We start from the raw sequence: 23,076 nt of genomic DNA, 5'->3' as shown, positions 1-23,076 counted from the left end.
TTTTAAACAGAATGAAACCAGTGCACGGAGTTTCCAATCTATAAAGAAGAGTTCTAGTTCCCATTCTACACAATGACATTTCTAAAACACTTCTAGGTGTCAAACTTTGAAGCATTGATACAAACTAGTATCTAGTTCTTCGTCCATTATTTAACAGTAAATAGATCGAATATTTATTGACTAACATTTTTCTGCCCTTTTAAGTAGCAAAGTAAGAAACCAGTGCATCTATTTCTAAATGCGCAAGCGGCTTCTTCTGATGAAACAATGCCAAAATGCCAGTCATGTTGGAAGCGCCTTTATAGCTTAAGCCTTGCAGTTTAGTTAAGGATAAATGGGGATTTAAAAAAAAATTACTTGGAGCATTTGTTCAGCAAATTCTGCTGACGTCTGATTCTAACAAATATGAAAACCTAGAAATGACTATCTAATTTCTTTTTCTTTGGATGTTCTGTCATCGGAGATCACTAGCAGTATCAAAAAAAAAAAAAAAAACGAATTTGGTATCAACTTTTTATTTGTCTTGAGTGCTGCCACCAATGAAAGAGACAAAGGGTACAGAATGGATGTCCTAAAGTACCAGTATTTTAGGAAGACACCTAGAGGTCCTGAAGTTCTGATAGAATCACCATAAACTGAAAAGATGTCTGTCTTAGTTTTTTTTTTTTTATCACAATAACATTTTTTTATTTTCTTCATCAGTCATTATGTAAAATAAGATCAATGAATGCAGAAGTTACAAAGATTGCACACTCAGAATTCCAATACAACTTGGCCTGCCTGAAAACTCTTTCATTACCAAACATTCTGTAACACTTTTCTCTCAAGGCAATCCACACACAAACTGAAGTTATTAAGCAAAGTAACTTTTTTGTTTGAAAACATTTATGGCGAATGTCCATTTCTTGAACATGTCATTCATCATCATCATGTTTATCTTTCATTAATTTTAGACATTCTTTAGCCTTGATTTTACGAGGAACAATGACATGTAAAAATTGCAGAGTATCTTCAGAATTGACAATTTCTGCCGATCATTATACTCTAAAAATGATTTGTTGCTACTGTGTTGATAGGAAAACTTTGCCAAAGCTTGAATAAACATTTCCGTTGCTTTTCCTGTTAAATATAACGCTTCTAGGCTAATGCTGAAAATTTCTGGAGAGCTTTTCAAAATTGTTTTAACCTTTGGTATAGGCAATGTATTTAGTGACTTATCAACCATTTCTAATAGGTAATATTTAAGAAATGATCTATAACTGATGATAACGAAAAGTTGACTTTACATACTTTAAATGAAAAACAAATAAAAAACATATTAAGCTTTGAAAAAAATGAATAATTTGCAGCTGTATCGAAATTTTAATTAGTGACAATCGGGACTATCCATACTTTTTAAGTTTAACCAAACTGTCTCTATCCCCCACCATCCCTGTACTACCAATAAGTGTATAACCATGGTATAACTATAAACAGACGAGAAAAAAAAAACGAATGGGAGGATATGGAGACGATTGTCACTTCAAACGCACGATTAGAGTTAGCCACCATTACATTTCACAAAATCTGATGAAAAGCAAATCCTTACATTATTAAAGCTTAAAACACTGCATTTTAAGTTTATATAAAATCTGGGACAAAGCTCAGGATATTTTGAGGGAGCTTTTTAAATTCTATTTTTATCAGTTTCTACAAAAGTGCATTTATTTTTTCACTTTGGTGTCACCCCAAAGTTCTCAACTAGTCAAGAGTCATGGGCCCAGGCGCAGTGGGCCCCTAATGGTCGTGGGCCCGGGTTTATTGAACCCCTTCGTGTCATGGATGCTACGCCACTGATTTGTAGGCCGCATTGTATAAAAATCCCGGGCCGATTTTAACACCCAGTCCTCCCATGCCTGGGCAGATATTCACCTTATTTTAGACGTAATGCGTACATATGCAAGACTAAATGCATGACGCGTAGGACGTAATCATCTTCTTTTTTGAAGTAACGTCTGTATTATATAAGATAAGATAAGATATTTCCCTACAAATGAAGAGCAAAATAGCTTCCCGAACTGACGAATTTCCATTCCGCTATTCTGGGAGAAGTAAAACTTTGAATCCAAACCTCTGCTGCCTAGCTTCGGGAGTCAACCCAGAGGAAAATCAGGTGCCCTAGACACTTAGGCAGCTTGCAGCACATCCTGCTGCACCTTGGCAAAGCCTGCGACATCGCTACTCTACCATACTGTATTGCGTACAGAGAGGGGACATTGTTGTGTGGGTGACATGCTCCGACCATAGCTAATACCCAGGCAGTCATCTATTTTCTATGAGATTATCCACAGTAGCTTCGTGACTGAAGGAGGCCACAGTTCATTGGACAGCTTCGTGACTGAAGGAGGCCACAGTTCATTGGACAGCTTCGTGACTGAAGGAGGCCACAGTTCATTGGGCAGCTTCGTGACTGAAGGAGGCCACAGTTCATTGGGCAGCTTCGTGACTGAAGGAGGCCACAGTTCATTGGACAGCTTCGTGACTGAAGGAGGCCACAGTTCATTGGACAGCTTCGTGACTGAAGGAGGCCACAGTTCATTGGACAGCTTCGTGACTGAAGGAGGCCACAGTTCATTGGACAGCTTCGTGACTGAAGGAGGCCACAGTTCATTGGACAGCTTCGTGACTGAAGGAGGCCACAGTTCATTGGACAGCTTCGTGACTGAAGGAGGCCACAGTTCATTGGACAGCTTCGTGACTGAAGGAGGCCACAGTTCATTGGACAGCTTCGTGACTGAAGGAGGCCACAGTTCATTGGACAGCTTCGTGACTGAAGGAGGCCACAGTTCATTGGACAGCTTCGTGACTGAAGGAGGCCACAGTTCATTGGACAGCTTCGTGACTGATGGAGGCCACAGTTCATTGGACAGCTTCGTGACTGAAGGAGGCCACAGTTCATTGGACAGCTTCGTGACTGAAGGAGGCCACAGTTCATTGGACAGCTTCGTGACTGATGGAGGCCACAGTTCATTGGACAGCTTCGTGACTGATGGAGGCCACAGTTCATTGGACAGCTTCGTGACTGAAGGAGGCCACAGTTCATTGGACAGCTTCGTGACTGATGGAGGCCACAGTTCATTGGACAGCTTCGTGACTGAAGGAGGCCACAGTTCATTGGACAGCTTCGTGACTGAAGGAGGCCACAGTTCATTGGACAGCTTCGTGACTGAAGGAGGCCACAGTTCATTGGACAGCTTCGTGACTGAAGGAGGCCACAGTTCATTGGACAGCTTCGTGACTGAAGGAGGCCACAGTTCATTGGACAGCTTCGTGACTGATGGAGGCCACAGTTCATTGGACAGCTTCGTGACTGAAGGAGGCCACAGTTCATTGGACAGCTTCGTGACTGAAGGAGGCCACGGTTCATTGGACAGCTTCGTGACTGAAGGAGGCCACGGTTCATTGGACAGCTTCGTGACTGAAGGAGGCCACAGTTCATTGGACAGCTTCCTGACTGATGGAGGCCACAGTTCATTGGACAGCTTCGTGACTGATGGAGGCCACAGTTCATTGGACAGCTTCGTGACTGAAGGAGGCCACAGTTCATTGGACAGCTTCGTGACTGAAGGAGGCCACAGTTCATTGGACAGCTTCGTGACTGAAGGAGGCCACAGTTCATTGGACAGCTTCGTGACTGAAGGAGGCCACAGTTCATTGGACAGCTTCGTGACTGAAGGAGGCCACAGTTCATTGGACAGCTTCGTGACTGAAGGAGGCCACAGTTCATTGGACAGCTTCGTGACTGAAGGAGGCCACAGTTCATTGGACAGCTTCGTGACTGATGGAGGCCACAGTTCATTGGACAGCTTCGTGACTGAAGGAGGCCACAGTTCATTGGACAGCTTCGTGACTGAAGGAGGCCACAGTTCATTGGACAGCTTCGTGACTGAAGGAGGCCACAGTTCATTGGACAGCTTCGTGACTGATGGAGGCCACAGTTCATTGGACAGCTTCGTGACTGAAGGAGGCCACAGTTCATTGGACAGCTTCGTGACTGAAGGAGGCCACAGTTCATTGGACAGCTTCGTGACTGAAGGAGGCCACAGTTCATTGGACAGCTTCGTGACTGAAGGAGGCCACAGTTCATTGGACAGCTTCGTGACTGAAGGAGGCCACAGTTCATTGGACAGACATAACGAACAAACGAAAACGATTGGTTGTTTCTTCTACCTGGAACACTGTGACCCTAAGTTAGGCTTGAATAGTGCGAACCACTAAGTGACAATGGTCATTTCGTTAGGTCTAGATCTAGATTGTAAAATAGCCTCTAAAATGGAAGCTTCGATCATTTGTGCCTCTTGTGTCTTCAGACCAGAGCATTCGTGACAGAAGGCCTCAACACTGGCCCTCAACGTCACAGCATGTGGGAAATGGACAGCCATCGTGACAGAAGGCCTCAACACTGGCCCTCAACGTCACAGCATGTGGGAAGTGGACAGCAATCGCTCGTTGATACGTCTTTCATATCTATGACGAGGCAATGAGCTATTGGTCTAAAATGCCCACAGCTTCAGGCTTTCTATGACGATTGGTCTCGCTTCAGACAAAGCAAGCTTTTTGGGATTAGACCCTGACCTCACAACATATTCCACTTTGTTCTATCTCCATATCTACGTCAGAGACAGTTTTAATGGTAAGAACCTAATTAACATTTTTTTCTTTGTTTCAATTTATCTTAGTTTCTTCCCTCCTTCATGTCAATGCCATTGGGTGCAAGGCAGTAAGATCTACCTACCCACCCCACCCCTTCCCCAGAAAAAAGACTTGGCAAAGAACTCAGCTGTTTGGTGTAATGACTGTTGTCTCCCGTTTGATTCAATGAACAGACTTTTCTCCGTGTCAATTGAACAACATTAGATAGACACTTCCTGGTTTCAAAGTCAGCTTTACAACTTTACAACTTTACAACTTGTTTCCCTTTGTTGGTTTAACCCTGAACAGTATAATGAGGTATTGATCAATGTTTCTCTGGAGAACAACAGAGGAGTGTCAACTTTTATTTGCTTCTTTGTTAATGTAATAAATATCTATCTATCTATCTATCTATCTATCTATCTATCTATCTATCTATCTATCTATCTATCTATCTATCTATCTATCTATCTATCTATCTATCTATCTATCTAACTATCTATCTATCTCATTAAAAATGTAGGTCACGTCTGCTGCAGTCTGTGCACAAATGTAGGCCAAGGCCTTTCAATTTATTATTCAATCTTTATTTAACATATCCACTGTAAAACTAGAATGCTGAGCGTTCTAATTTTAGTAGTTTTAAATGATTGATCCTAATATACTTCTATAGCTTAGGACCAAACTTATAGGAGCCACAGCCACCATGCCTCATATTTATATTTGGCTTCATGTGGTTCCTGTGACACTCAACTTACAGGAAAGGGCTTACTATCATCTCTTGAACACGCGTCCATGGGTACCTTGCTACGGATTATAATATCATCCAGTGCTACCTTTTTCTTTATTTGACCAGCGTTTCTTTCCTAGGATGAAAACAAAAATGCGCTCTAGACCCAGAAAAATGCATCTCTGCAGCTCGGAATCCAGGAGAATGCTTCAATATCATCCTATCCCATTCTTGTTTAATTTATTTTTTTTAACTATAGGAAATAGTATGCTGTAGGCGCCAGGAGAATGCAGTTTTGCAGCTCAGAATGCAGGAAAACGCTTCAATAACGCAACTTAAAAAAAAAGTTGTAAGGTTATTTATTTGTGTGCTGTCGATACCAATCTGGTGCATCTAACAAAGGCAAAAACACATCGACAATAGAGCTTATTTATACTTAAAATCCTTTTATCTTTTATTATTCTCAATTCATTTTAAAGATTTTTTTTTTGGTTCATCTCTTTAGTAGAGAATACAAAAAAAAAATTAAATAGTAAAAAAAATGACAGACTAAATCCTTCACTGTCGCCCCAATCCAAACGCAGACCTTTGAGCTGTTCTGACAGTGGGAAACAAACATGAAACTCAAACAGTGTCTCCAATCTATGGATCTCAACATTTCATTTAGTTCTTTTAATTTGAATAAACATCAATAGCGTAGTACAAACAATCTTGAAGCAACAATTACGTTAGTGAGGTATCTAGCTGGTCCAGTTTCTTGGCTGTCTCCAGGCGGTCAATTCTTGTCGCTGGTAGACGTGGGGCAGTAACTTTGAATGTTTGGGCGCCATCCTGAAATAGAATAAATGTCAAATCTAATGCGCTCTATTGTAAAAAAAAAATGCAAACTAAAACAAGTCAATGACCTTCGGGACTAGGAAAGATCTTCCTTCAGGGAACAGTACCAGGAAAAAGAAGAGGCAGACAGGGAAAACGATGGGAAGACAAAATAAAAGAAAGGATGGGCCTGCCACTGAAAGAGGCTCTATCGAAGGCAAAAGACAGAGAAGAATGGAGAAAGATGGTCGACAAATCTTGTGTGGTGCCCCAACGGTCCAGTAGGTGAAGGTGAAGGTGAGTGGGCACTATAAGAACGTGTCAAATCAACTTGTACTTGTCCTAGTGGATTTTAATGCCATCCATGTCGCCAATATGTCCTAGTGGATTTTAATGCCATCCATGTCGCCAATATGTCCTAGTGGATTTTAATGCCATCCATGTCGCCAATATGTCCTAGTGAGTTTTAATGCCATCCATGTCGCCAATATGTCCTAGTGAGTTTTAATGCCATCCATGTCGCCAATATGTCCTAGTGGGTTTTAATGCCATCCATGTCGCCAATATGCCCTAGTGGGTTTTAATGCCATCCATGTCGCCAATATGTCCTAGTGAGTTTTAATGCCATCCATGTCGCCAATATGCCCTAGTGGGTTTTAATGCCATCCATGTCGCCAATATGTCCTAGTGGATTTTAATGCCATCCATGTCGCCAATATGTCCTAGTGGGTTTTAATGCCATCCATGTCGCCAATATGTCCTAGTGGATTTTAATGCCATCCATGTCGCCAATATGTCCTAGTGAGTTTCAATGCCATCCATGTCGCCAATATGTCCTAGTGAGTTTCAATGCCATCCATGTCGCCAATATGTCCTAGTGGGTTTTAATGCCATCCATGTCGCCAATATGTCCTAGTGGGTTTTAATGCCATCCATGTCGCCAATATGCCCTAGTGGGTTTTAATGCCATCCATGTCGCCAATATGTCCTAGTGAGTTTTAATGCCATCCATGTCGCCAATATGCCCTAGTGGGTTTTAATGCCATCCATGTCGCCAATATGCCCTAGTGGATTTTAATGCCATCCATGTCGCCAATTTGTCCTAGTGGGTTTTAATGCCATCCATGTCGCCAATATGTCCTAGTGGGTTTTAATGCCATCCATGTCGCCAATATGTCCTAGTGGATTTTAATGCCATCCATGTCGCCAATATGTCCGAGTGAGTTTTAATGCCATCCATGTCGCCAATATGTCCTAGTGAGTTTCAATGCCATCCATGTCGCCAATATGTCCTAGTGGGTTTTAATGCCATCCATGTCGCCAATATGTCCTAGTGGGTTTTAATGCCATCCATGTCGCCAATATGCCCTAGTGGGTTTTAATGCCATCCATGTCGCCAATATGTCCTAGTGAGTTTTAATGCCATCCATGTCGCCAATATGCCCTAGTGAGTTTTAATGCCATCCATGTCGCCAATATGCCCTAGTGAGTTTTAATGCCATCCATGTCGCCAATATGTCCTAGTGAGTTTCAATGCCATCCATGTCGCCAATATGTCCTAGTGGATTTTAATGCCATCCATGTCGCCAATATGCCCTAGTGAGTTTTAATGCCATCCATGTCGCCAATATGTCCTAGTGAGTTTTAATGCCATCCATGTCGCCAATATGTTGGAGTGAAACAAATAGAAGGTCTAACAAATGATTAAAGAATCGCACAACGAAATTCATTCATCACGTTTTGTTAGTGCGTTGTTTATTTTGGTTGAACATTTTCTTCCAGCAGCTATCATCAACATTTAAAGGTGGGAGGAGGGTATAGTGACAAGAAAACTGTGGGAAAGGCGGGGGGGGGGGGGTGTACTAAGGTGGTCTTTTTTTTTTTCCTCATGTCTCACATCTGTATTAGTATTAGTATTTGCATTGTGTATGTCGATGAAGTAAAAGTGATAGTCCCAGAGTTGACATACAAATTTTCAGTAGCTGGCGAGATAATGAGATAATAGAATCGGATTCAATCCAAGTTTGATAATGCATCTTTCGAAGACATATTCATTGAATTGTATTGTCACCCTTAGCAAACATTGTTCAGTATTTGACAATCGGCGCTTTGAGGATGATACTAATGATAGATCTAGTTCAAGGCAATAAACGTTTTTGTCGACTAAACATTGCTGTTTGGTATCTTTAAAGAAAGAAGTATTTCCTGAGCAATCAGTCCTATATTTCCTGAGCAATCAGTCCTATATTTCCTGAGCAATCAGTCCTATATTTCCTGAGCAATCAGTCCTATATTTCCTGAGCAATCAGTCCTATATTTCCTGAGCAATCAGTCCTATATTTCCTGAGCCATCAGTTCTATATTTACTGAGCAATCAGTCCTATATTTCCTGAGCAATCAGTCCTATATTTCCTGAGCAATCAGTCCTATATTTCCTGAGCAATCAGTCCTATATTTCCTGAGCCATCAGTTCTATATTTACTGAGCAATCAGTCCTATATTTCCTGAGCCATCAGTTCTATATTTACTGAGCAATCAGTTCTATATTTACTGAGCAATCAGTCCTATATTTCCTGAGCAATCAGTCCTATATTTCCTGAGCAATCAGTCCTATATTTCCTGAGCAATCAGTCCTATATTTCCTGAGCAATCAGTCCTATATTTCCTGAGCCATCAGTCCTATATTTCCTGAGCCATCAGTCCTATATTTCCTGAGCCATCAGTCCTATATTTCCTGAGCCATCAGTCCTATATTTCCTGAGCCATCAGTCCTATATTTCCTGAGCAATCAGTCCTATATTTCCTGAGCAATCAGTCCTATATTTCCTGAGCAATCAGTCCTATATTTCCTGAGCAATCAGTCCTATATTTCCTGAGCAATCAGTCCTATATTTCCTGAGCAATCAGTCCTATATTTCCTGAGCAATCAGTCCTATATTTCCTGAGCCATCAGTCCTATATTTCCTGAGCAATCAGTCCTATATTTCCTGAGCAATCAGTCCTATATTTCCTGAGCAATCAGTCCTATATTTCCTGAGCCATCAGTTCTATATTTCCTGTCTACGTCTCTTTCAGCTAAACATTTGGGATATAAATTTCTCCCTGATTTTTCGACTTTGATGAGTTTAAACTACCGGTAATTAGTTGTAGTCATTAGCCCATACTATCAACGTGTTTATATGTGTCAGTTCAAAACATAAATGACAGCGATTGGTATCATTATCTGTTAATATCATGTATCCTCCGACTAACCAATGGAACTCATTCACCAATAGTAAACAAACAACATAGAGCCACACGATTCTCTATCTCTTCTATACAAATTACGATCTAATTTTAATCAACAATGGTTATCACGTGACAGTTTTCTTTTCGTTGTTTTACAATATTATCACGTGACCGTTTGTTTTGGTGAATGAGGTCCACTGTCCAGGAGCAAAATGTCAGTGAGCCATTAGGCCTACTTGCGCTAACCATTTTTGGTGAGTCAATAGCGAACCAGTTTTTTTGGTAAGTCAAGTGTAAACCATTTTTTGTTCAGCCAATTGTGAATCATTTTCGGTGAGCTAATTGCCGTTGAACCAGTTTTCTGTCAACCACTTGTCGCGAAGCCGTAATGAGAAACATCCAGGTCATCAGCCAGCTAGTAAATTTTACAATCTGTCGTCATCAACGCCTCTAACGTCACTTCCTGTTCAAACTTACCGGTAAATGGGCCACAAAACCATGAAGTCGACGGAAGGAAATATTTTTGGCGCGCTGTAACGGAGAAATGGAATTGTATGGTCTGAAACCTTGACCTCTTGGAATCTGAAACAAAATCAAAGACAAAGAGTTCACGTCGGCCTCAATAAAGTTTTGTCAACCGACCTTTAACCTTCTTTTGTTTTTTAACAGTATTAGTGAAACAATTAGGCCTAATTATGTCTTAGAGAAAAAATCTTTGTACTTTATACTTGTAGCTAAATTTTGTCAAGACTTAAAGATTACACATTAAGCAGCTTAAATGAACTCAAAGCAAAATGAGATACTGAAAGAAATAATGAAAACACTTTTTGTTTGTTTCATAACTCAAAAACTCAGACGGCTTTAATATTCTAAGAGCTCTTAATGTTTTCTCAAGTTCCCAAGTGCTAGTAGAACAAGAAACGGTTTACCTAAAGCAGCCAGGTATCCTCTTTGAATTAAACGTAGGGTACACGCTTGATGCCTTGTGTTGGGTAAAGTTGGGTTCTCGTTGTTTTAATATTTTGGCTATTCGCATGTGCAGCATGACAATGTACTCTAACTATATTCTTCCAGTTTTTTTTTTGTTATGGGATTCACTTGTTAACAATCTTAATATACATCTATTGTCATTACATAGGTCAGCGTTTCCCAAACCTTTTCCTTAAGGGAACACTTCGCACATTTCTAGTAGGCCTATCTAGTGGAACACTTTGCTTATTTTTTTAGAGAGATTAATTCACGTAGTGGCCTAATAATTAATTATCCCAGACGCTCACGGAACACTTATTCAGGCCTCACGGAAAATACTTAAAACATTAAATTAATTACATTTTAAACATTCCAAATACTTACACTAAGCTCGGGCACCACAGGGACTGACACACTGGATGTACACCTGGACTCGTGCCCAAAAAGCTTGAGAAGTGAAAGAGAACAGAGATCTTCACAGCTAGCAGTCGCCATGGCAACTTCTCCATGTCCATCCAATAATTTCTGATGGGTAAGATGCATCGGCGAGTCCGCATTCTGACGTATTTGTTGCCCTGTCCATGAATCAAAACAAAAATACATTTTCTATAATGGACAGTCTCTAATATCAGTTTAAATATGTTTAAATATTTGGTCGAAAGGCTAAGTACGCTCCATCCAGGCTTGTCTGCCTATCAAGGGGGCTCGAGGTTCGACACCCGACTCGAGCAGAGTTATGTTTACTGAGCGCCTAAAGGCAGCACGGAAAACCTTCTCCCAGATACTCCCTCCTCCCACTTGATCCACAAGAGATTGGACCATAGCGTACTGAGCATGTTGTAAGCATGAAAATTGGGCTATAAAAAAACTATTAAAAATAGTTGAAGCAGATTTGAGAAAAACTCCATTAGAATTGGCAACAAAGTTACACACTGCGACAGACAAGCTCGATAGCATCTCAGACTCAGCCACCATGTTTAACTTAATGATTGATCTAAATAGTTGGAACACAGTAAAAATAAAAAAATAAAAAGTCGTACAGGGAAATATTTGTACGCAGATTTAATAAAAAAAATAATATATATATTTTAGTAAAAAGTTATTTTTTGTCTTACTGAAACAGTCTCCGCCAACTCGCGCTTCAGTCGATTAACTAGAGAGGGAGAGAAGAGAATCAGTCTGTGATTTGGGATTGAATATTTCTAAGCTTTTTTGACATTAATAATAATAAATAACAATATACCCCATTGTTATATAAACCGAGGGGATAATAACAACAGACCTCACAGATACCTTCAACGCCCTTAACATTCCTAAGAAGATTCTCGTTCCTGTCAGAGGGCGGTACTGCTGCAGACCTGCCACATCAGCAGAAAACTTCTCAGTGGAAACTGATAAAGCGACTACAATAAATTTGATTTGTCTTTAAAGAAACTCGACCTTGGCAGAGCCAGAGAATGAATACTCGTTCGTTTCTAACAATAATAATAGTAATACTACAACAATGAGATTTGAGCACGGAAAAGAACGTACCCAGATACTGAAGCACTGGACGTGTAGGGTTAACAACTGAAACATCCGAGAAACATCTTTTGCCATGAACTGATGCTGCTTCAGTCTTCGTGTCATGATCGTCGAGGTTCTGAGCCTTGTCTGAGTTAACATCTGGTAGACTAAATGGCTTCAGAAAAGAAGAATTAAAGATGTTGAGAAATTTCTTTGGACTCTTGCTCTTAGAATTGCGCCCTTTGTCTTTTTGATCTTGAATCCAAGGCAAGTCTAGATGAATGTCTAGTTTGTCACTTTTGAGGAGGTCGTTCTGATACACCAAGACATTGGATGACATCTTGGAGTCTTTTTTTGGCTTAGAGAGTTTCAACGGACTCAAAAAAGACGCGCGGTTTGAATGACTTGTTTCCCCTGATTCATCATGAGACCCAGAGCTGTCTTGGATAGAAATTTTCTTTAAGACGAGCAATCTGGGCCGAATCTCTTTGTCCTCGGAAGATTTGGACAACGTCCGATGAGGTTTGTTGGTTGAATTGCTTGGTAAACTATCCGTTGACTGGTAGTGAGGAGTTAAATGCGTAATCTGGTGGAGGCCTAGATAGCTGGGAGAGATTTGCTGTAAGCTGATTTCTGTCAGCTTTGATTTTTCATTTAGAGGTTGGCGGGAATCGTTAGAGTTCACTTCGTCTGCTCCTTTATCACGTGGCTCGAACAAGTTTGTCTCTTTTTTAGTGTACGTCAACTTGATTGTAGAGTTGTCTCCTGGCGTTAATGCCGATATGTTTCGGCTAAATGACAAATCTGAATGCAAGTTGTCTGTCAAGGACATATCCCCCGAGTGTCTCAGTTTGTGATGATGTCCCCTTGACGTAGACTGGTGGTTTTCCATCGACGTCTGGGACAAAGACGCTAATGTAACAGGAGTTGTGTCCGACGCCTGATGAACCCGTACTGATTTTGGCTCGAAGTCATTATCTTGACTTTCTGGTCTCAACTGATAACACAAAATTAAAAATAAATAAATATGAGATCTATCAAAAACAAGTGACGTAGCTAAGGTGGGGGAGTCCACATTTGCAAATTCCCCCCCCCCCCGGGCCCCTTACTTGAGGGGACCCCCCTAAATGAGTGTCCGAAATGTGTTTTTACATTAAATATCACAACATTATCTCATGTCACAATGTCGAATGTCAAAATGCAGAGGTCAAGCCTCCCGGGTCCGTAAATCCCTAGCTATGCCACTGTCAAAAACAATACATTTTATGTGTTTGTGAATTTTGGATGAAGCCGATTCAAAAATTCATTCCTTAATCGTTACATAAACAAATAAAGAAAGTGCATGTGTTAAAACACAAATCTTATTCAAAATATGTCCACTAAACCAGAAGAGAGTCACTCTTTGAAAAAGAATAATCTTCGTCATTCAACGGTTAATAAACTGACCAACCGAACCACGTGACAAATTATTTGTTTGCGTCATTTATCAAACAGACAGAGGAACTTTTTTTGTTCCCAAGCATTTTCTTATGTAAGGATGTAGTGCAAAGTTATATTTAGTTGTTTTTTTTTTTATTGTTATAATGTTTTGTTGTGGCTTAGTTTTTATGTTGGACTAAATTCTTCGTCATAACTTTTCTCTGAAGGTCTTACCTGACAGGTTTGTTTTGCAGTGGACTTTCCTTCCATGTTTTGAAGTTTCAAGGCATTGTCTGAACAGGCTGTATTCTAGTTTTAACAAGAAAATAATAAAAATTCGTCATTTTTTAGCGTATCCACAAGTAGCAGATTATAATAAATAAAGTTATTTATTTAAGAAATAGATATAACACGATACTTTAGTTTGTGGTGTCTTTAAGTGAGATATCAGGTGCAGTTCTTCAGGTTTGAGAGACTTAATCATACTATCCAGTGACCTCCGCTGACTGTCGTCTGCCAATGCCGGCCACTCAGGTAAATGTGATTTGGTCTCCGTTGAATTCGTTTGGTTTATAGATGCTCTTCTGATAACACAAACACTCAATTAAGCGAAACGCTTCAATTAAAATAAAAATTAAAACTAAAACAGATAATTAATAATAAAAACAACTAATATAATAATAAAACAACTAATGAAATTATATACTATAACAATTCATTTAATTTAGATGTGTGAGCTCCATCGTATTCTAAACTCACCGCGCCCCCCCCCCCCCCCAATTCTAGTATAGGCTACTATGTTGTCGCACAAAAAACATGGACTCACGTGTAGCGATCATGTAGACTGTGACGTCTAAATATTTCCTGATCCTCATGACCGGAGCACCAACTGAAGACTTGTCTGTATTTGTCCCCTGATTCAGTACTAGTGTTTCGCCCTGCAACACAAATGGTAGAGGCTTTGAGCGGTGAACAAAATCATATTTTTTTTAAAGATGTATCTTTCAACATTGTTGGAATAATGGGAAATGTTATCAGTGTAAAAATATATGAGCAACAAAACAAAGAGAACAATACCAACAACGAAAACAAATAGAAAAAAAAAAAGCAACACAAGAGAACAACTACACGAAGAGAGCAATCCGAACATAGGCCTACATCACAACAAACAAAGAGATCAAGAAAAGATGCAACAAAACAAAGAGAAACAAGGTTACAAAAGACAGTTTGTGTGGAAACACAAACTCAAAATCGGCCCCCGAAAAGGTCCACCCAGGCAGGCTTCAATATTTTCAGAAATAACATGCAAATGAAATTATATCAAAGACAAATGAGAGATAAGAATGGAGAAAGAAGTTTAATAATAATAATAATAATAATAATAATAATAATCTTTATTATCCGTAAGGAAATTTGTCTTACAATTTGTGCATTACACCAAACAAAAAACAAAAGAGTGTTTGTGTCTGTTTGTCTTTGCTATTGGTGTCTTGTATCTCTTTTGTGATGGTAAAATCACAAAATCCTGACACAAAGGGTGATTCTTTATTTCGAGGATCTTATTAGCTTTTTTATAGATGATTGTCTCAAACAACTGCCCTAATGGTGTTTGTTTTTTGCCAATCTTGTGTAGTGCCCCAACGGTCCCGCAGATCAAAGGATAGGTGAAAGTGAATGTAAAGTTAGATGTGAACCTGGCCTAACTAGTTCCCATTTTAGACCTTGTGGTCTATAGGACAGATGATGTAAAGTTCATCTGTTTTTGTGGCCTACGATTAGCGAGGGTGTCATGTAGCCAGCACAACGACCAACCGCCTATACTTTTCCCCAACTAATGTCAGGTACCCATTAGAGCTGAGTGGACTCAGAGGCGCCCAAAGATTCCAAAGTTGAAAATCCCAGTCTTCACCAGGATTTGAACCCGGATCCCCAGTTCGGAAGCCAAGCGCTTTACCGCTCAGCCACCGCGCCTCCCTTGGCCTAACTGATGTCTTATAATTGATCTAATTGTTTTGAAAAGGCTCAATCTCTTAATCGAATCCTCAAAAAAAAATAAAAAAAAATTTCGCAATAAAAAAAATGTTCATAAAAATGAAGTTTATAAGATCACTATTCATTTAAAATTAGGTCTAACTTATAATGCATACTAATTAGCTTTTTCTCTTTAAAAAACTGCTTGCATAACTGATTTTAAAAATTAGATTTTTCGCTTTCAGAAAAAAAAAAAAGTAGCCGTTGCATCAGAACTTTGAATGGTCTAAAATATTTTGATGTCGGATTTTCAATATCTTTTCTAGTTTACGAGATCTAAACGGGACGGACGGACAGACGGTCAGACATTTCGCACAAAACTAATAGCGTCTTTTCCCCTTTCGGGGGCCGCTAAAAAGAAAAAGACTATGATAACAAAGAGAACATTACCCACATATTCAACTACGTGACTACAATGTTAGTTTCAAAGGTTGAAAGGGATGTTTTATATAGTAGTTGGAGAAGAAATATGGGGGACCCCGGTGCGCTCGGGCATTGACCTCGCTTATAGTCCGAGCGCCTTGAGATATGAGCCATTTGTAATAGGGATGTAATAATTTACTTCTGCTTGAATTTTTCCCGGACAGAAGTTTGTTAAGTTTGTTCAGAAAGAAAGATGGAGGCAAGCTTCCATAGGTCTAGAGTTCCAGGAGTCTTAGACTCAACTGGTATGACAATTAAAAAGAAGAATATATTAGTTGGCATGCGCTGACGTAATAACTAAAACCAACGACATTTTCTTTTAGAAAAACAACTAATTTAACTACCATGCTAGTTTACATATTTGTATTTTTTTCCCAATACATATAGGCATATGCCGACTCTCCCATTCATAAATATTGGAATAATGTTTGATTACCTATTAATTTAATTAAAATATATTGTTATTTTTTTTAACCTCGAGAAAGCCCACAGTATAAATGTTGCCAACTAACATAGTAGAAGTTTTCAATTTCAATAGCTTAACATCAGGGCCGGACTTAAGGCAGTGCAGACTTTGCGGTTGTCTATGTGTGGGGACTTCAACAAACTAAGAAAATATACAAACTTAAATAAAATATGTATACTTAACATTCAAGAGGTAACAATTTTCGATCAATTTAAAAAAAGAGTTTTTAGAATATTATCATGCCATGTAAACCAAACTTACTGCTAACCAGACTAACTGCCAACCAGACTAACTGCCAACCAGAATTATAGCCAACCAGACTTACTGCCAACCAGACTAACTGCCAACCAGACTTATTGCCAACCAGACTAACTGCCAACCAGACTTATTGCCAACCAGACTAACTGCCAACCAGTCTTACTGCCACCAGAATTACTGCCAACCAGACTAACTGCCAACCAGACTTACTGCCACCAGAATTACTGCCAACCAGACTAACTGCCAACCAGACTTATTGCCAACCAGACTAACTGCCAACCAGTCTTACTGCCACCAGAATTACTGCCAACCAGACTAACTGCCAACCAGACTTACTGCCACCAGAATTACTGCCAACCAGACTTACTGCCACCAGAATTACTGCCAACCAGACTAACTGCCAACCAGACTTACTGCCAACCAGACTTACTGCCACCAGAATTACTGCCAACCAGACTTACTGCCAACCAGACTTACTGCCAACCAGACTAACTGCCAACCAGAATTATTGCCAATTAGACTTACTGCCATGTTTAGTCTGCTGTGTGTCTCCAGACATCCATGTCACAATATCTGTTGTAAAACAGACATAATCATCAACCTTATATTGACATTAATCTTACTTAATATAATTCTATAGACGTTCGTTTTGAACATAACTAATGTTTATAGCAAGTTCTCATTGTATAAATGCAGCGACCTTCTATACAATACAGCAATCGTCTCATGTTGGTAAGGAATCGCCAGGCCGAGAACAATAGAAGAAGCTAATAATACTAAGGCTTTGCATTCACATGTCACGTGTCGACAGAAAAAAAATGGGGGCTTCGAATAAACCAAAACTCAAAAGAAGCCGAGTCAACAACGGACTTCAATTAGTTCAATTGGTATTGTAACAGAGATGGTTAGGTTTAATAGCTCACGCGGTATCAAGTGCGAATTTTCTCTTATTCTTTTTATTTTTGGACTAATGTTATCTAACAAATCTTTAGTTAGTCAAAACCCGACTTTCGATTTTTTTAAAGGGCGTTACGTACATCTATTCTCAGCCCTACTCGTCTGTCTAAACAATGAATTTCTCTAGCTCAGAATTCAGGAATTCGGCAATGACCCCCCCCCCCCCCAGTACCAAGTAGCTTAACACTACGATATAAAAAGGGAGGGAATCTAATCGGTTCTCACGCGATTCGCAACAATGGGGGGTGCAGCGTGAGTTTAAGGTCCCAACTTTCAAAAGTCAGTGCCTAGCTTAAGATCGGATGACTTTTCATTTTTAGAGTGCCAACAATATTGCACAACTTTCTAATAATGAAACAACGCTATTTGTAGATGTTTTCGACCACAGACGTACATAATTAGATGATGTCTATACATCTTGAGTTGGAGTTATTTTTTCAAACATCAAAAAATATAATATTTGCAAAACTGTTTATGCAACATGATTGCGGAAGTATCTGTTGGAAATGTGAAGGCATAAATATATTCTAAACTTACCTGTATCTTCGTGAATATTTGATGAATTCCATCCCACAATCCATTCTGGTTTTCTAATTAGAACCAAATATAAAGTTTCAAGATTAAAATATAAATATATTAATATCAATGATCAAATAGTATACTCTCAACAACACACAATGTAGTCAAATAGAGCTTTAGGGCAACAAGAATTAAACACCTTTGATGAAACTGCTTACATTAACTAATTGGCAAGAGTTCCGAACCTTTGTAATACAAGTTCCTAAATATAGAAATAAATAAAACAGTCTTCATTATTTTATCAGAGGCGGCTCTAGAAGTGCGTGGGGCCTTGGGCAAACGTCCTATGCAGGGACTTACCCGTATATCTGCCGAGTATTCTAATGCTAAGATCGTTCTATGTAATAGGTATAGATGATGGTTAGAATTTAAAAAATGGTAAGTAAAATTCCTTATGTAGGAGAAGTGTTTTCCAATAAAGCCCCTACTCTTAATTTCAGTCTTTAGTGAATTGATACGTATATTAAAGCACAGATGACTAAAATATTTGTAGGATACGCTGATCGTAAGAATCTCCAGATCGCGAGACCCCTCAAACCCTTCAAGGGCTGCCTCTGATTTTAGTTATTGTTATTGATCGCAACTAATTTATTTTCCCTGTACTTCAATCTAAATTAGCTACTAATACAGCAAACAATTCAAACCTGGCGACCTATTTTTTTAAAGCACAAATTTCTATAATGAATTAGCGTTAAATGAGCTCGTTTTTTTGTGTTTTAAATAGACTTTAAAAAAAAGACAAATATTATATTCATCTTTTGAATGAAAATATATTGGCCTACATGTAATCGAGATGCTATAGAAGGATCCTAGGTATCATTTACAAAGACCTGGTCATAAATTAGGAAATTCAAAACAGGGTCATTATGGCAACAGGGCCCCACAACGATTTGCTGACCACTGTAAAAAATAACAGCAACAAACAAGTAAAAAAAACAACAACAAGCAAATAAAAACGCAGACTTGAACTTAATGGCCATATCACAAGATCCTCAGGGCTCGCAAAGATCTTCCTGCAGGAACTTTACTAGGAAAATGAAGAAGATGCAGACAGATACGGTGATTGGAAGACAACATTAAATAATAGACGGGCATGTCACTGATAGAGATTCTAGTCAAGGCGACAGAGAGGAATGGAGAAAAAAAGGTGAATAGTTCATGTGAGGTACCAAAACGGTCCAACAGATTAAGAGATAGATGAAGGTGATGCCTACATACTTACAAGAAGGATAATCTGTAAATTGAACATTGATACTGACCATTCGGAAGACATAGCCTTAGACCGCACTAGTTGGAGAGAGACAGTGACCAAGAAAGCTATGGACATTGAAAAAAACATGGGCCTCAGCTCTGGAAGAAAAGCGTGCCGTGCGAAGAATGTTCAGCTCCTCTACCACCAAAGGGAGAGCCACCTAAACCTGCGATATTTGTGGACGGGAATGTCTCTCCAAAATAAGGCTCCACAGCCACATGAAATAGTGTTCGAGATGAACCGTAGTCGTTCTACGACTGAAAGAGGCCAACGATTCTGTAAATTCTTCATAATTTCATCCGTATCCGTAATTTTGTTACGATTTGATAAAAAAAAATATAATAATAATTTTTATTTTGGTGGGTTATTTGGCTGAAAGGCAAACACCACTTGGTTACCTACCAAGGGGGCACGAGTTCGAATCACGACACAGCTGAGTAGTGTTCGCAGAGAGCCTATGGCAGCACGGAAACCTTCTCCCAGATACCCCCTCCCCCCCACTGGTCTACAAACGAGGTTAGATCATAGCGCAACGAGAGTGCTATAAGCGTGAAAGCTGAGCTATACAAAAGCAACTAGACAATTGTATCTATTTCTGATCCTATCGACCTACTTACTTCAAAGGTAGAATTTGTTTGAGTTTATTTTCGGCTTTTAACATTCTTGACTCTGTAGAGCGTCGAGCAGCCATCACTTGGTTTTACTCTTCAGGCTATCCAGGAACAAAATGTTGTGTAGGCTTAGTCATAGAGCATCAGTGCCAAGTAAGCGTTGTCATCTTGACCGTCAACATTTAGTGTGTCATTTTATGTCATTCTGATTGTTTATGTTGATCTCTAAGTAGCCACCATAGTAGTTCTATGTTTTAGGACTTGAAAAATCTGGCAAGTGTAGGAAACCAAGGAATAGTTATTCTCGTTACACTTTAATAAACAAAATAATGTAAGAGAATTTAATTTTAAAAAGAAAAAAATGAAGAGTGACAGCTGGTAGATTCGAACCCTATTTTCAAATAGCAATGAAAAAAAAACACAATTACAACAACAACGAAAATAAAAAAAAAAACACTCAATAGACAATATAATGCATCAGTTCAAATCTGTATTTTAGACATCGAAATATTCAGTGCATTATATGATCCTCTCTTGTGCCTGACAGTTTTCTAGAACAGCTATTCTCAACCTGTTTAGATCGAAGGGTCCATTCATGGCTGATAAGGCTGCAATGTAAGGTCTAGATCTATGTCACGTTCCGATAGCAACGTAGAACACTAAAGCAACATTTTTAGACTCAGCCAATATCTCTCTTCTACAAACAATGACGTCAAATCTACGGACACTTTTCATCCCACCATAAGAACACACATTCTTTACGTTGGTATTGCAAGTCGTTTACGAATATCCTGGCTTATATCCACAGCGAATTCAGAGAAAAATAATAATCCTTTAAAGTGACATGACTCTCACCTTCTCGTGACATATTTAGTAGCCCAACCTAACACTTGGACTACATCTAGAAGAAATATTAAGGGTTTTACTAACAACAAAAAATCAAAGCAATCAAGTTTCTATAATTTCATTGATCCCAAGGGCTGAACCAATAAATTTCTTTCCCCACTGGCGCGTGACTGGCAGTACAATGTCTCCCTTCCCACCATGCACTGCCAGGTAAAATAGTGGGAGACAATCAGGCGTTAATAGTTCTTTCAACAGAACAATACGAGAATGTCTGGTAGGGGGCAACACACACACACACACAGACTTGGTGGATAAAGGAAGCCCTTAGAAATGATACGACTTAAGGTCAACAACATATTAATTTATTATCCGTTGGCGATCATGTATGTGCTGGCAAGGGGAGTAAGTCGGGATAGTAGAAAGGAAAAAGTGACAGAGAAGAGACACAGTGTTACAGAGAGGAAGTAGAGAGAAGGAGAGGGATACGAGAGAAATAAGTAGAAAATAAGAGAAAAATAAAGAGAGGAGATAGCGTGAGAGAGAAAGAGAAGAACATGAGAAAGTGAGAAAGAGAGCGAAAATGAGAAAGAGAGAAAAGAAAACGAGAGAGAGAGAGAGAGAGAGAGAGAGAGAGAGAGAGAGAGAGAGAGAGGAAAATGATAGAGCGAGGAAGAATGAAATAAAAAGGATAGAGAGGGAGTTAAAGAGAAAGAGGAAATGAAATAGTGACAACGGAAAATTAGAGATATTAAGAGGGAAAATTGAGAATGGAAAAAAAGGGAGAAGATAAAAGAGAGAGAAAGAAAGGAAATTGTATTTACAGAAATAATCTGGAATTTTTTAAAATCTCTAGATCTGTTCTTAGAGTGATCCATAAATTTAACTTCAGAGCAGTAACATAGATGTCAAATCTATTTGTCCACAATGAATCCATGGTGAACGCTCAAATGAGATCTTTCCATTCGGCAGATATCTTCCGTTTGAACCCGTGTACAAACAATGGATAGCTTTTGTACAAACAATGGACAGCTTTTGTTTGCTCGACACCTTATCATGGGACTGAACCAGTGGGCTGTTATTGAGATGTGTCTCGGTGTCTGTTAGAGACGCACCTACACACACACACACGCACACATAAATACAAAGACTAGATTACATTACTTACAGGTCTACGACTCGGAAGGTAAAAAGACTGTACATTGCTAAATGTAGATCTTTCATTGAATCAAGATTTCTAAAAATTGATCCTATAACCCTGAAACAAAAGAAATCGTTTTGTAAAGAAAAACAATCAAAATAGCCTCAAAAGATTTTATCAAATTTGTACTAGATGAAGGCAAAGACCCCACAAATAGATTTACAGAAGTGTAGTCATTTCCACACCTAGACTAACCTCAGTCTGTATCAAGTTCATGGACTTTCTCCTTCTTTCTCCACACCTAGACTAACCTCAGTCTGTATCAAGTTCATGGACTTTCTCCTTCTTTCTCCACACCTAGACTAACATCAGTCTGTATCAAGTTCATGGACTTTCTCCTTCTTTCTCCACACCTAGACTAACCTCAGTCTGTATCGAGTTCATGGACTTTCTCCTTCTTTCTCCACACCTGTCCTTGTGTTCAACATTTCTCTAACAATAAATGTCGCTAGTTTTCGCTTTCCCGACCTACCGAAATGGGAAGAAATCTTGACGACTCTTTAGGATCAAATCAGGAAACTTCTGGCTTTTAAGAATGTGACAGTGTAGGATTGAATTCAATGTTTGGTTGTCTCCATGGATACCACAATGTCAATGTAGCTCTTCTGTGGCTGAAGTAAACTCGCTTAATCCAAATATGCCGTTGGTTTTGTTGGTCAATCTTTCAGAAATCTAAACGAAGCCTTTTTGGTGTTTGAGTTAAGCGCTTTATGACAAGGGCTAAGTAGTCTACAGTTTCTTAAAGCCTGGCATTCTGTTGACCTGTCTGTCGAAAAGTCTTTGACAAGTTCATGGACCTGACTGTTGACCTAGAGGAAATAATAAGGGTTTTACTAACAACAAAAATCAAAGCAATCAAGTTTCTATAATTTCATTTATCCCAAGGGCTGAACCAATAAGACTAATGACCAGCCTTTTACAAATCTGTTGACTAGTTTGCGAAAAGTCTATTGGCCAGTCTGTTGAATAGTCTTTGAAATGTATGTTGGTAAGTCTGTTGAGCAGTCTGTTGAGCAGTATGTGACAAGTCTGTTGACTTATTTATTGTTCTACTCAATGCGTGTAAATCTACCTGGCACTACTCGTAATCACTTTCACGTCAACCTTGGCATCTCA

General features: G+C 39.3%; 1 protein-coding gene across 4 annotated transcripts; it reads right to left on the bottom strand.

Annotated features, from left to right (window-relative positions):
- Window positions 1-5,747: 5,747 nt before the first annotated feature.
- Window positions 5,748-22,462, bottom strand: LOC106055461 (uncharacterized). 4 transcript variants are annotated; one of them, XM_056031076.1, is made up of 12 exons: window positions 22,156-22,462; window positions 21,928-22,017; window positions 19,923-20,186; window positions 18,012-18,064; window positions 17,043-17,090; window positions 14,166-14,277; window positions 13,758-13,923; window positions 13,574-13,648; window positions 11,948-12,917; window positions 10,799-10,989; window positions 9,923-10,027; window positions 5,750-6,232 (listed from the first exon to the last, which is right to left on the bottom strand). In XM_056031076.1, exons 3-12 carry the CDS (start codon window positions 19,994-19,996, stop codon window positions 6,125-6,127), a joined length of 1,902 nt encoding a protein of 633 aa, XP_055887051.1. In that variant the 5' UTR covers window positions 19,997-20,186; window positions 21,928-22,017; window positions 22,156-22,462; the 3' UTR covers window positions 5,750-6,124. The 4 variants fall into 4 exon arrangements, with proteins under 4 accessions (XP_055887053.1, XP_055887051.1, XP_055887050.1 ...); XM_056031075.1 differs by lacking the exons at window positions 21,928-22,017; window positions 22,156-22,462 and adding an exon at window positions 20,772-20,929; XM_056031077.1 differs by lacking the exons at window positions 21,928-22,017; window positions 22,156-22,462 and adding an exon at window positions 20,488-20,742.
- Window positions 22,463-23,076: the final 614 nt, after the last annotated feature.

Source organism: Biomphalaria glabrata, chromosome 5 (assembly GCF_947242115.1).
Source record: "Biomphalaria glabrata chromosome 5, xgBioGlab47.1, whole genome shotgun sequence".
Classification (NCBI taxonomy): domain Eukaryota; kingdom Metazoa; phylum Mollusca; class Gastropoda; family Planorbidae; genus Biomphalaria; species Biomphalaria glabrata.
This window is presented reverse-complemented; position numbering and strand designations above follow the sequence as displayed.